Source organism: Phoenix dactylifera, chromosome 10 (genome assembly GCF_009389715.1).
Source record: "Phoenix dactylifera cultivar Barhee BC4 chromosome 10, palm_55x_up_171113_PBpolish2nd_filt_p, whole genome shotgun sequence".
NCBI classification, from domain to species: Eukaryota; Viridiplantae; Streptophyta; class Magnoliopsida; order Arecales; family Arecaceae; genus Phoenix; species Phoenix dactylifera.
In genome coordinates, this window is record NC_052401.1 from 5,967,089 (window position 1) to 5,981,179 (window position 14,091).

The following is a 14,091-nucleotide window of genomic DNA, read 5'->3' on the forward strand; positions in this document are numbered from 1 at the left end:
GAAGATTTCGCCAAATAGACCATGACTCCAAAGTCTCTGGAAGAAATTGATTGGAAGATTAACTTCAGACTCACCTGCTTAACATATATTCTACATCATGCAGTCTTGCTTTACAGAGTTGTGCCACTAAATAGGGCTCAAGGAAACGTTAAATTCCAAAATGTTGGTTAAAAGTAAGTACTTGTTATGACTCCCACTTTATCGACAGCATGCCTGCATTACCTTCAAATAAGAGTTATGCTCAAAATTAAGAGCATTCTGGTCAGCCCCAAACAAAGAGCTTGGAAAAATAATTCCAACCCAAATAGACAACGAAAAGAAACCATTATCTAATCTTTGGCAACAGAAGAAGATAAGTTGAAAAGCCTTATGTACCATCATTAGCATCGTGTATATACTCCATCACATGACAACAACAAAATAATGGAAGCCTCAAGCGATCGATTGAAATTATGGGTTCCAGAAGTAATGTCATTTCCATCCCAGAACTACAAAAAGCATATTTATTACTCGAAAATACATTTTCTGAACTTGTAAGCACAACTCAAGATGAACTGATCAATTGTCAGCATGGTTTATAGATATCCGTAAGCATCCAAGACAGCCACCCTCCCAGCATCTTTCTCATGATCTAAGCTCCACATAAGACCCGGAAAGCCCAGAAGTGCCGAGAAGTGTAACCTGAAAATCAAAATAGGTGAGCACGAGTTGACTGAGTAGGTAACATATCCATGTGCCAAGAAACATAGTAGACAAACATGCATGCTGATCATCCTGAACCTTATCTGAACAAGAATGTTGATTCAAAGTTTTAGAGCAGGAAAAAAAACAATTAAAGAAATCATCCAACTTTGACAGAGTCTGTTCATCATTGAAGTGTTTCCTATAACTAGGTCAAGGACTTCCATGATTTATCACAATCCATGATCATGTTTCTAAGGTTACAAAAATTCGAGCAGAAAAAGGAAAAAATAACTCAAAAGACGCAAGCAAAATTCATCATCTCGGTACTAGACCCTGTTCTCGGGACCATCCCATTACGATGTCCGTATGCTGTATGGTGCAAGACGGCAAGACATACCGAATGTCGGTATGGTACAAGACTGCATACCGGTTCAGTACCAGTACACTCAGTATGGTACGGTACCAAACAATACAACAAACATCAGTCGCAAGTATTATCGTATGCTCAGCCTTAAATAAGAATGTTCTCTTCAAGCCAATTTTAGAGCGGCAAATTCGTGACAAATTGGTTTAGAATCAAAGGTTTTACATCAGGGTACCTGGTCCCATGTTGGTGCCTTAATTGGTACTCTTTGGTATGGTATGACAAGCCTCCAATTGACACATGATAAATGTGCGAAGTTGGAACATTGAACCCATAGTGTGTTGGTACGGTACCATATTGAGTTACTTCGCTATGAAGACTTGTGCAGGTGTTTAGTCCCACATTGTTGTGTGCTGGGGATGTCCTAGGTATTTAAGCAAGGCCAAGGCCCCCAATTGTATATTTTGGGTATCACCAAGAGCCAATCGTGGTTGCTCCTGACAGGATTGTTTGTGGTTGGAGTGTTCATCCAGCAAAGATGCCAAGGCCTAAATGAGGGAGAGTGTACGAGGACCCATTCAGGTAAGTGTTTGGTCCCATACTGGTCATGCATTGAGGATATCTTGGGTATTTAAGCAGGGCTAAGGACCCCAACTACAACTTCTGCCTAGATTTTCCAGATAGATGTCTGGATATGGAGATCCTTTGAATTAATCTGGGGGTCCTGGTAAATGCATATCCTAGGTAACTTTATTATTTTACGACTATTTGCAGTCCCAGTTCCCACATCAAGAAAATAATCCAATATAAAGACAATAGTAAATTTCTTAGTTAGGGACTTATTTTGCATTAATACTGGATCTGAAAAATTCTGAAAATATGCTAAAACCTAGATCAAATATATTCCTGATGACCACTTCTTAAAAAGGCCCTAGTACTAAGCATTCCCTGTCCTCTGGAAAGAGAAGAATTGGTATTTATCAGCTGATGGTGTATTAGAAAGATAGAACTATAAGTAGCATAAGCAGTATCTTGCAAAATAAAGAACAAATGTCCACAGCAATGGAAGTTTCAAAGACCATGGAATTATGAACACTGGTTCTCTTCACAGATGTATAGGAAAGCCAATGCATTCAAACTGGAGTAGCGGCAAATGCGCTTCATGACAGGCACGCACTAGAATGAGGAATATGTAACAGAGAATTTTGTTAAACGGTATAACTAACCAACAATATCACAATCACACTACCAATGACAAGGAGCTTGCTTACTATTATTATCTTCATCCCAGAAGCATGGTGTCTGACGATTTTCCTTTTGGAGTTCTAAGTGGCAGTTTGATCCTTAAAAAGCATTTGCATTCAAAATACAATCACGAACTTAAAGCACAAACACAATACCATATACTATATATCATTCATTAACAAAAAAAGTTCAATTTAAAGCATAAAGTATAATATCTTAAATACTATCTATCATGCATTAACAAAAAGTAACTTTACCTTTCCCCACTCAGCACCAATGCCGCTGCATCTCATCTTCAAGTGTATCATTTTTGTTCCCAACTCTGTTTCAACCTTTTTCCGCACATAAGCCTCACCAGGGCCAAAAGAATCTAGATATGCCATGTAGCGTTTATATGCAGCTCTTATGGCATCTTCAATATAATCAGGTAAGCGTCGCACATTCTGCAAGACAACCCTGATCACAATATGGGAGGGCGAAACCCAAAAAGCAGGAAGATGAAAATTGACACTAGTAACTTATTTTTTCATACAAAGTGGCACAAATAATAGAGATAAAACGTACAGACCTCACCAGTTACCCCATTCAGATCATCAAGCGCCATTCTGAGGGAAACTAGAACCCCACCAAACTCCACTGAAGCCTCAGCTGCACGAAAGACATTTGCTAGAGCCTCTTGGCCAGCCTTATCATCAGTAGCTTTAGATAGCGCCTTCTTTGTCTCATTGACAACAGAATCTGGAATTTCGTCCCAGTTCAGAGCCATTAAATCCTTGAATGCAGTTTCTATGTCAGCGTCAGATATGGCAGGCAACTGGCTTACATTTGAACAGAATGCACGGCTAAAGTTCAATGTGAGAGGAAGACTGCAATCTGAGAATCCTTGCACAGAAGGAAATCCAATATCCAGTTAAAACCAAAATTTGAATAGAAAATCAAAAGATTGAGGGACAATATAATACAACATGAGTGATGTTGCTTAGAATTTTATAAGCCATGTGCAAAATGATAGAGAGAGCAAGTTAAATGGAGGCTTGCTTCAGACTTAGTAGAATAAATGAATTGCACCATCAGAACTGGAACTATAAGATCACCAAAGATAACAGCAGGAAGATAAATCATTCTGCATTAAATAATTTTTCCAAGAATCAACTATGGACTAAAAAATAAACAGTGGTAGGTTATTTTCTTCCAAATGGTGGCAACGTTGTAAATTTTTAATTTATTCCTTTTCTGGGACTCTACCTAGACCTATCAGCAGCTATCTAAAAGATCTTGTGGTTAAATACAGAAATACGATCAGCGTAAGGTTATCTAGACATAACACCCAGGTTTAGCAGAAAAAAATGCCACTTTAAACCTTCCAGCCTCTGTGAGACAGCTAGGAATGTTTGTCATGATCAAGTGAAAGTCAAAGTAGACACAAGTTAATGGGGACTGAAATTTGTATGGTTAAATGTAGATAATGGTAAGATTTGTCAATGCCTAGCAGATGAGGACCATTTTCTTTTAAGCACCTAAAGAAAATTTGTTACTATCCAAAATCAAGAGCACAATTTATCAAAACAATAAAAGAAATAATAATAGCATCATAATAAAACCATACAATAAGTTTAATTATGAGGTTTGTTTTGTTCTAAGGAAACTGATGTAAAAGGAAAAGGAAAGGAACTTTGTTCAAATTGGGAAGGGAAGCTTTTTTTTCATTTGTTCAATTTGTTAGAAAAAAACTGACAATTTGTAAAATGAAAAAGATGCCATTGTACTCTGAAAACTAGTTGATCTTAACCATCAGGTACCTTCTTCTGGAAAACAAAATCAAGTTTTTCAGCAATTATGGAAACTGATTCCTCATAACTTAAGTTCTCTTGAAAAACAAACAATAGCAAAAAAGCCTTTCCATGCCTTTCCCTTGCAACCAAACAGACCCATAGACCATGGACCCATCTCTTATTCCTGCTTCTTGACTTCCTCCCTTAGGGTCGATCAAGTTGGTTACATATGTGCTATTAATAGGGTTCTTTCTCTAGGGAAAATCACCTTAAAAAGATTTTTTTTTTATGAATAGAATCCTCTCTATTTTTCTTACAAAAATTGACAAAAATAGTTGAACAAATTGGGCGGGGTTAGCAAAGATTGCTGCCTGACCCAACTTGTGTTTTGGAGTGGTTGGAACTATATCTTCAGCTTGAGTTGGACTTGGATCAAGATAAGGGCTCAAACAACCCAATCCAACTTGACTCTTTATGAGAGGACCTCAAAATGGTCCAACCTCAACCTAACCCATAGTTCTATAGAGGGCTTCAACCCAACCCACCATGTGGCCAAAATATATTCTAGAACTATGATCAAAACCATATTACAATATGTTTGAAATAACATTACCCTTCCTACCCTAACACCCAAGCATAATTCTATTTGGGTTGAAATTTTGGGAGGGAGACAAGACTTAGGCAAGGGATCCATACTTCAATGGCAAGTTGGCTAAGGCTGGTAATTAACCAAATCAACCTGCTCCATTTGCAAACATCGACAAAAATCTATATGAACTTCAAGCTTGATTACATGGCCTTGGGGGTCCAATCCATAATCATCTTCCTAGGATTCTCATTCTAAATAATATAACTAAACCTACTAGCTCTAAGGAACAACAAATGGAAAGACAAATTAAACTTGATATCTAGGCAGGCTTAGAGAAGGTTCATCATCCAATAAAAGAAAGACAAGAAGAACATGCTCTAAGTTTAAGAAAATTGTGCAAGATTAAAGAGGAAAAATAGAGGAATCAAGCAGGTTTTTCCTGCCAGCGGAGAAAGATTCAACTTGGCCTTATCAAACAGGTCTCATAGAAAGCAGGCCTTTCCTCTATAAGATTTTGCTAGAAAACAAACATGAACTTGGATGAATATATATATATATATATATATATATATATATATATATATATATATATATATATATATATATATATATATATATATATATTCTTGTTGCAACTAGATGAGTTAACATTAACCATAGAACAAAAATTCTAGGACAATTAAATAGTACATCTAACATAATTTTAAACAGTGGTCCTCTTTACTTTCAGATCTTTCAATGGAATTCATCAACTAAAGTTCATAACAAAGATGACCAAACTGATCCATCGATATCCTAGTTGAGGCTTTAATGATAAAGGTCCAGAATATCTAAAATTTATATCCAAAGTACACCTTGAATCCCATATTAGATGCTTAAGGCACAATTTTTCCATTGCATGAGGGTTCAAAATCTACAACAGAACTTGTAACGCACCTCAGCCAGATGCAGATTAGCTTTCTTCAGGCCAAAATTTTCACTTCTTCAATAGTTGAAATTCCCCTACGTGAAGTAATTCTTTTCCCCGCCTGTCTTAATGTTTGACTGAAAGCACTTAAGCCTAACTCTAACAAAAATTTCTTCGCATGTATGTTGCTAACACTAAGCTGTCCATCCACTCATTTGGCATCCTTCTAGTCCTCAAGATCCGGCTGATTAGTTAAACTGGTCACACCAGCTCAGCGATACCATTATTCCCATCAAGTATCTCATCAATTCCAAATCTCTGACCTCCTCCCATCCTCAGCAAAAGCGACATCCACTTCCATAAACCTAACAACATAAGTTCTACAATCTACTAGCCCTAAAATGTTTATAATGTTGCTGGATAGTTCAGAAATCTGATCTCCCAAGTCTGCTACTCCTTCCATCATACAACCCCTCATCACCTCTGCATCAAAATTTTAGCCAAGAAATCAAACAGTGAAGCACTATACTTACAATCTTCTCTTATCAAATGCCAAATAGCCGAATTTCTCTTCTACGTATATTAATTTTTCTCCTTCCTCCAGAAACTGCAGGAACATAAAACCTCTTCCATGCTTCTTCCTGCAGCTTACCAAAAAAAAGAATCCAGTCCAAAAGAAAATCAATAAATAAACCACTTCTATCTGGAGATCCTACATCTGAGTGAAGTAAAGGTTTGCCATTTTTTTATCAAAAGAAAAAAAGAAAGAAAGAAGAAAGAAAGAAAGAAAGAAACTGTTCAAGATCAACACACTAGGGATTCCAAGAAGAAGTTCTATTTAATGGACTGTGAAGAAGTCAGAACCAATTCTTCAAATTAAAGAGGGGATGGAGAAGGTGGAGGAGGTGGATCACAACCTGATATCCGATTGACGGTGGTGGAGGACGGACGAAAGATGGCGGTGGTGGTGGTGCTGCGGGAAGCTGCAACGGCGGCGGCGGAGAGGGAGGAAAAGTTCGCCGTCGAGAGTAAGCGAAGCCTCCTGCCAGCGGCCGAGGATATAGACCGGAGAATCGTCGTCATCTTATTGCCCTGTCCAACACCGCCTCCAGAGAGAGATCAAGCAAAGATTGAGACCGAAAGAGACACAGAGATCAACAGCTAGGGCTTGTCCACCCGCACACAAAAAAAAAAAAAAGGTTCAGGAAACGGGAAAGGATACTTCAAGAAAAGCCTGGAATGCGGGAAACGAAGGAGAAACGTGGTGGTAAAATAAACAACTTATTTATTCTGTTTATTTGCATGCTTATATATTTTATTTTTTTGGCAGCTTTTCTATTTAAAAAAATAAATAGGTGAACATAAATCAGCAAATATAAGAGATTAATTTGAGAATAAATGGCTTTCTTTGCGCCGTATGAGTGTTGACAAAAATACTTACTTTTCAATTTAGACTGTTTTTTTTTTCGGGAACAAGGATCTTGAATTTTCTCATATAGCAAAGGTATTATTGACAAATTTGCTCCAAGAAAAAGAAACAAAAATGGAGATAGGAAGAGTTTCAATTGATATATTATGATATAAAGAAATAAGTCATCATGTTTCAATTGATAAAAAAAAAGAACAAATACATGTTATGAATCCTTTTCTTTTTCTAAATTATGTGTAAAATTTTTACAACTTTCAGCAGCAAAAAATTTTGGCTTTCATAAAAAATAAAAATAAAAAGTAAGAAATGTCAAAAGCTCTATGCAAATGCTATCTCAAATATAAATTTCAATTTGATAATTCGTTTACTTGTTGACAAACAAAAACACAAAAATAACAATAATATAATACAGGCATAAAAAATGTGCGGAGATCAAAGAGCTAAAAATATCACGAAAAGAATAGAAATTTTGCAAATCGCATCAAGTAAAGTAAAAAGAACATTACTTGAAAGAGAAAAAAAAGGAACACATAAAAAAATATACTTAAATCTGCTCAATATTTTCATCTAAAAGTAAAAAAAAAAATATACAAAAGATATTGCCAAGGCATGAATCACCAATAAGGAACAGAAACATTAAATTTGGGGATCGAATATATTTCAGTTTATATATCAAAAGGAAAAAAGAAAAAAAGAAAATTTAGGCAGAAAATTTAGTACTAAATCAAATAACGCATATGACTACATATTCATACAAATGCAAGATTATTCCAATGTTACATTCCACAAGAAACCAAACCATAGCCCACATGCAATTGACTCAGATCAACCTATGCATTTGTGGCAGTTTATGGCTTCATTGGGTCTGCGGGTGGTTGCTCCACTAGCTACTTGTTCATGAAGGCTAACGTGAAGTTAATTGCGCTGTCCTATGGCTGGGTTATGTTGCTTGGACCAATTCAGGTATCTTGGTATATTTCTTTCTTCTTTTTTTTTCTTTTCGTCCTGTTTTCTTGCTTGTTTGTATCCATTTCATTACTTGTCTTGTGGTTGGGTTATGCTGCTTGGGCTAATTTGGTTATCTGGTTATCTTTCTTTTTGTCCTGTTTTCTTTGGCGAGGACAAGACTGGTGCATTTCATGGAATGGTTGGGCCATTCGTGGAGTACCCCATAATCTGGGTATTGGATTGGGTAAATTGGTGGCTCTCCATAGCATCTCGCATATATAAGTATTACCAAAATTTTAAGTAATGGTTGTTACAACATCCAAAACAGTGATAATAATATTATATGTGGAATGTTTAACCAATAACTGGAATCATGAGTGGATCTGGAAGGCACGCTTGGCGCCTAGGATTCGTTTCTCCTGGTGGAAGGTGAGTTGGAAGCACAGTAGAGGTCTTCTAGCCAAAACAACATCATTTGTGACTGCTGTTCTGATTCTCAACTGAGCATTTGGATCGCATTCTCCTCCAATGCTCGCAACACTTGGGAATGGCATTGCCCAGGAAAATCAACACATGCAGGTGCCAAATACTAATGATCATCTTCTTCAGAGCATCATGTGTTATGTCGGGCGATCCATATGGAATTCTAGAATTAATGCTCGCCTATTCCAATCTACACCCAGGACCTCACCAAAAAAGACTAACCGAAAAGTATTATTTGGATATTTTGATCCTGTATAAATATCCAAAATTTACCTAACGAATAACCGATGTGGGACTAAATATACGTCCGGACGAGTCCTTATAGCTATTTTTCAGGTTGAAGAGTTTCCTTGCACCTCATATGTTTTTATTTAGTTATTTGGTAACCGTGATAAAAGAAAAAGAAACTTACCCAATTCGAATCCAAGTAGGTATGAAAGACTAGGAGTTGCAGGAGCCCCCAGAGCCAGGAGTTGCTGAATTCTTGATATTCTGTCACCAGTCTAACAACTTGAAGTGCAATGGATTGAGGAACAGGATTACTTTGCTGAAAGACTTCTGCGTTCCAGGAAGACCGCAACAGCCAAGCAATATAAGCTACAGCTGCTTTAGCAGTGGGTTGAGATCCACCGAAAAACCAATTAACAAATCAGCAATTGATTGGAATGAGAGGTTCATCGCAGCGTAAATGGATAGAGAACTCCTACTCCGATCCACGACACAGCATCCGACCAGCTCGATATTTTCTTAACTCATCACGGACTCCACAAATGCCTACTTAGAAGGCATTCTAATGCATGAGGCTCCTGTTACAGCCAGATCTAGAAAGGGTAAGATATATAGTCTTGTTTATGCCTGCTAAAAAACTATTTCTATATTTTGAACTTATGACATCCAGATCACAATAAAATAAACTTATTGTTGAGCTAAGGTCTATTCTCGCGGTTTGCTTCCCCATGTTTCATACAGGCTATGTTAATGCTCCAAGTTAACTTGTATTGGCCCATACTAGTTGGTTAATTGAGTAAAAATCACTACAGAAGCATATTTGCCGCCATTAGGAAAAGGTAAAAAAAAGGAATCTCACGAAGTCTTCACTAGTGGTGACGGACCTGTTGGAGAATGAAGACCGTAATATCACATATAAGAATTTCTTTTTTTTCTAAAGAAGGAACTTTGTTTTCTCTCTCCAGAGAAATGGGGAACTTCCTTTTTGCAGCATCTTCTTAGAGGATTTGAATCCCATAAGGTGCAGCTAAACATAGGACTCGCTCATATAATTCAATGAGTTCAAAATCTCTTGCTGAATTCAAATTACAGTACTTAATAAAAGGACTAACGTTATTGTACTTGCAATTTTCCACAATTTGATGATTTTTGACACAGACCTTGGACATTTCTTGTACCATTCCAGATTTCAGACATCCTTGTCTCAATGCATGTATTGTCTCTCGAATATTTGGAAGGTAACAACATAGTTGCATTTGATTTCCGGGATCTGTTACAAAATTTGAGACTATGATTGGTAACAGGTGCCATATCTCTGAATCGGTGATTCTGAAGCTTCTCTCGCTAGTTAAATGTGTTAGAATAATTTATGTTCAGTTATGTTTCATTCATCTGATATTGCTCAAGAAAACAAGGTTGGTTGAAGTGAAAATTAAAATGATTCAGAATGCCATCTTAAATATACAGAGGACTTCTCTAATTTGTAAACGATACTGCCTTCCAAAATAGCAGTAGAGGTTGCAACATGTAAATATTGAGTTGACATTTTTTTATTCTCTTCTCAAGAAGTTGGATTCTGCAGCATGCCTTTGTCGACAGGGTAGAAGCCCGAAATAAATTCTCTTCACATTGCCTGCAAAAAACAGCATAAAGAAAACATGAAATTTGTAATAAAGAGCATGCAGAATGAGCATAGCTATCTAACAATTATTTCTCAAAAATTAGCAACTAGTAAACAGAAATATTACCTTAACTTGTCTGTCCGATGATTGCAAACTGACTCATTCCTGATGATGGGTAATTGATTGCAAACAAAGAAACAAATTTAAGGCAATTGATGCATGGGTGTAGTGTGCTCAGGAACCTGCTTCATTTTGAAGAGCAGGCAAGCTAACTAGATGGTTTCTTGTACAGTCATCTTGCATCTCAGAGACATTTTATTGCCATTTTTATTAGATCTGCACAAAGAATGACTTGAAAATATAAGGAAATTAATATGAATATTTCTGTTCTACTACCTCCTAACCTTACTCCATAATATAATTCAATTTTGTACTTAACTCATGAGTCAAAATAATTATCATATGCAATCACATAGAGTGGAGTTATGGAATAACACTTTGTATACTTAGGTATTTAGTATGAATGTGTAGTTATGAGATTTACTGTCCGTAAGAATGAAATGAAAATGGGCCCCAAACAAATTTATGGCCAACAGAAATGAAAATGCAAGCAGTCTCTTTACTTACAAGTAGATGGAGAGATAAGTGAAAGAATAACTATATTATGAGATCTAAAAGTTCAGATTGAGGTGTTATGTCACTTGTTATTAGTTGCCAAGTCTTTAAGTAATAAGACAATGTGGCAGAGATTAGAATGTTGAGTGGACATGTGCTAAAACTAGGAAGAATGGGATGGGAATCATTATACTTAGGAGGAACTGCACTAGATGAGGACAAAGTGATGACCAGGCATTTTAAATGGTGTGGGCATGTACAATGAAAAGTGTGGGCATGTACAATGAAAACCTGAAGAGAACCCAGTGAGGAGAGTTGCTGGGATTTGTGTGAATAGAAAAGAAGGCCAAAACTAATCGAACAGAACTCAAAAGAGATTGACTCGATAAGGTTAAAATAATACAGGTGGTGGCCCATAATGGGAAAGACTCATGAATTCACAATACCAAAACAAACTACTCAAACAAAGCTTTGTAGTTATGGTTAATGCTAGCAGCGGGAATACTCATGCTTACTCTCCACCTTTTCTGGCAAAGTTCAAGAGCTCCATTTTTGCAGCTTCCATAACAACTGGAAAATCAAATTCCATGTAGCGCCCCCTGTCAAATAATTTTAAGCAACTTAGCTAGTTTAGAAAGAAAAACAAGGCAAAAAAATTAGCTCTAATCATTTGCTGGCTTATAGAGTAACAAATTTTCTTTCTAAACCCATGCATTCTGCCAAGCAAGGTTTTTGACTTGGTAACAGAAGCCATCCGGTATCTTACTGGTACAGATCAAGTCAGTATGATATTGTCCCTGTACTGGTACTAAGTATGCTGATGGAGTCGGGGCAGCAGCTATACCATGTGTATAGGGGCATGCTAAGCCCCCATACCATACCCGATACTGTACCAGATCAGTATGGTATGCCCTATACTGGCTGGCATGGGTTGGTGCCTGAGCCACTGCTGGCAGGCATCTAGTTAACAAGATAATCAGTAATACTGGGTTGCATAACAAGATAATCAAAAAAATTTCAAGCTCCAGTGCCATTGAACAGAATTAAAGTTCCAGTGTACCAGAAATGGCTTTTTGACCAAGTTGCAGAGGGAAATGCTGGGCTGGGGATGCCATGCATAATTCTTGCAACAGCTCTTGGGGTAAATTTGGCATATGAATTACTCTGCAGGAACACCTGTGGTAAAAAAGGGAGCTCTTCAAATCATAAGAAAAATATCAACTACCTGAAAAATCAGACCAAGTGAATAACATCTATTGAAAAAAATCAGACCAAGTGAAAAATATGCATTGATACATCACCTTTATATCTGCATGCAGAAACGGGCTGGAAAATGTAAATGAAGATGGTATTAGTGCACTTACATGAATCCAAATTCAAAAATAGAGAAACTTGACGATCTTATCCTAGAGCAGGCTTATGGAATTTCATAAAGCAATGTATCACAAGGAACTTTAGAGTTTCTCAAACCTGCTTCGTTTCATCTTCATAGAGGAATCATCAGTGAAGGTGTGATGCCTCCCGCTGAAGTAGTCTAAAACCTTTTCTTGAATGCACTTTGTATGCAAGGATTCGGAGCAACCAACAATTCTTTTGCACTCTTTTACAGCAAAATTTGCAACATTGAACATTGCATCTAATTTTAGTACCTATTCAAATTAGGCAATGTGGTTGTAAACACTGAATATGGATTCAGCTAAGCTGTTACCTACCGATAACAAAAGCGATGACAATGCTAACAAATTTCTCAACAGACTACCTAGAGGCTACATATGTATTTACCATAGTCAATAATGATGAGACAAAGGATATTTATACAAAGAATATGGTTTTGTAGCATGTTTTGATTAATAGATTGCAGAAGTACTTGATATATGGAATTAATGGCAAAAAATTATTCACCTTGCAGCTTTCAACCTCAGATAACCATTTCGTGAGATGGGTTGAGAGGGAGCATAAGTCATCTGGTTGCTTCACAACCGTATAGCAGAAAGCTGGATCCTTCAAATTATATGTTATTTCTCCTAAAGACTGAGATTGTCATAAGAGGAATTAAAAACATAGTTTCTCCACATAAATAAACAAACTGAAAAAAGAAAATTTGAAATATACTAGAATCACAGTTATTTATAATCTTTCATGGGAACAATAAAAGATAGACAATTATAAACTATCCGGCATGATAGTCATAACAAAATGAGATCAACGATATTCATAATATCAAAATGTGTCAAATCATTTTACTGTAATACATGGTCCAACTTTGGGTACAAGTATGCAGTGATGCAATGTATTCTGAAAACTGTAAATGGGATTGTGAGGACAAAAACACGACATACTTGCTAATACTACAATACACATGGAAGCACCTTGCACACTGACAAGTGAAAATAGAAGGGGAATTAAATCATACATGCAATAAGAATTGATGCCTATAACTCATTTCTCCAACTCACGATGGAAAACTACACCATGCATTTGCCTTGCAAATACTTGGAAATTCAAGAAATCAATAGATTGCTTGGTAGAGTAGAAATTCAATAGCAAGAGAGGTCCAAGGATATGAAGGCAAGCTTAGTGTAGATAATGTACTTTTCCTCTTGGAGGAAAGAGGAAAAGTGGACTACTTGAAATCAAAATGGCATCTGCCATTTGAATCATCATAAACTATGTGCCAAATTTAGAAGCTTACTTCCACTAAGGATAAGTTTGTACTTATGGTATATGCTGTATCAGGAGGATGAAGCAATCTTTTCTACTGATACATAATAACGAACATAAAAGATGGGCATGTGCAGCATAATGAAAAGCCAAGATATACTTTATATTTTCTCAGCCTAAACCCACTATTTCCCTTTTTTTACTTTAAAATTGTAATTTTGGAAACTAAACTTGTTGATGTCATCACCTTATAAAGCTCGGCTCATTACCCAAAACCTCTGGAAATTTTAGATGTTTACATGCAAGGAAATCTCACCTCTCATGTTAAAAGGCAACATCAATTTTCTTTCTCACAATCATGCTCCATACAATTTCATCAGCCTCATCAAAAGTTTTTTTCAGAAAAACTTTCCCAATCTTGATGCATAACAATTCAGAGAAACTTTCTTTTCTTTTTTTCTTTTCTATTCTTTTCCAGAAAAGTGAAGCACACCACCCATAACTTCACGAATTACAAATTAAGATGGCACAAATTAGGACATCA

The 14,091-nt window shown here is 36.6% G+C and overlaps 2 protein-coding genes across 4 annotated transcripts in view; both read right to left on the minus strand.

The window, feature by feature from the left end:
- Window positions 1-353: 353 nt before the first annotated feature.
- LOC103714758 (succinate dehydrogenase subunit 5, mitochondrial-like) lies at window positions 354-6,751 on the minus strand. Of its 2 annotated transcripts, none has more exons than XM_008802144.4 (4): window positions 6,479-6,751; window positions 2,862-3,166; window positions 2,551-2,736; window positions 354-681 (listed from the first exon to the last, which is right to left on the minus strand). In XM_008802144.4, the coding sequence occupies exons 1-4, from the start codon at window positions 6,642-6,644 to the stop codon at window positions 625-627; spliced, it is 714 nt and encodes a 237-aa protein (XP_008800366.1). In that variant the 5' UTR covers window positions 6,645-6,751; the 3' UTR covers window positions 354-624. The 2 variants fall into 2 exon arrangements, with proteins under 2 accessions (XP_008800366.1, XP_008800365.1); XM_008802143.4 differs by having other exon boundaries at window positions 2,862-3,175; window positions 6,479-6,749.
- A 3,234-nt stretch (window positions 6,752-9,985) lies between these two features.
- The window catches only part of LOC103714778 (ATP-dependent DNA helicase Q-like 5), a 29,091-nt gene continuing 24,985 nt past the window's right edge, over window positions 9,986-14,091 (minus strand). The window contains exons 16-22 of one of the 2 annotated variants that reach the window (XM_039130887.1): window positions 12,789-12,917; window positions 12,357-12,535; window positions 12,188-12,212; window positions 11,947-12,062; window positions 11,409-11,485; window positions 10,398-10,607; window positions 9,986-10,282 (exon numbers count right to left, since the gene is read on the minus strand). In XM_039130887.1, coding sequence (XP_038986815.1) covers window positions 10,576-10,607; window positions 11,409-11,485; window positions 11,947-12,062; window positions 12,188-12,212; window positions 12,357-12,535; window positions 12,789-12,917 — 558 coding nt within the window. In that variant the 3' untranslated portion in view covers window positions 9,986-10,282; window positions 10,398-10,575. Of the gene's footprint in view, window positions 10,283-10,397; window positions 10,608-11,401; window positions 11,486-11,946; window positions 12,063-12,187; window positions 12,213-12,356; window positions 12,536-12,788; window positions 12,918-14,091 lie in introns of both variants that reach the window. The other variant, XM_039130886.1, reaches the window with a different exon arrangement.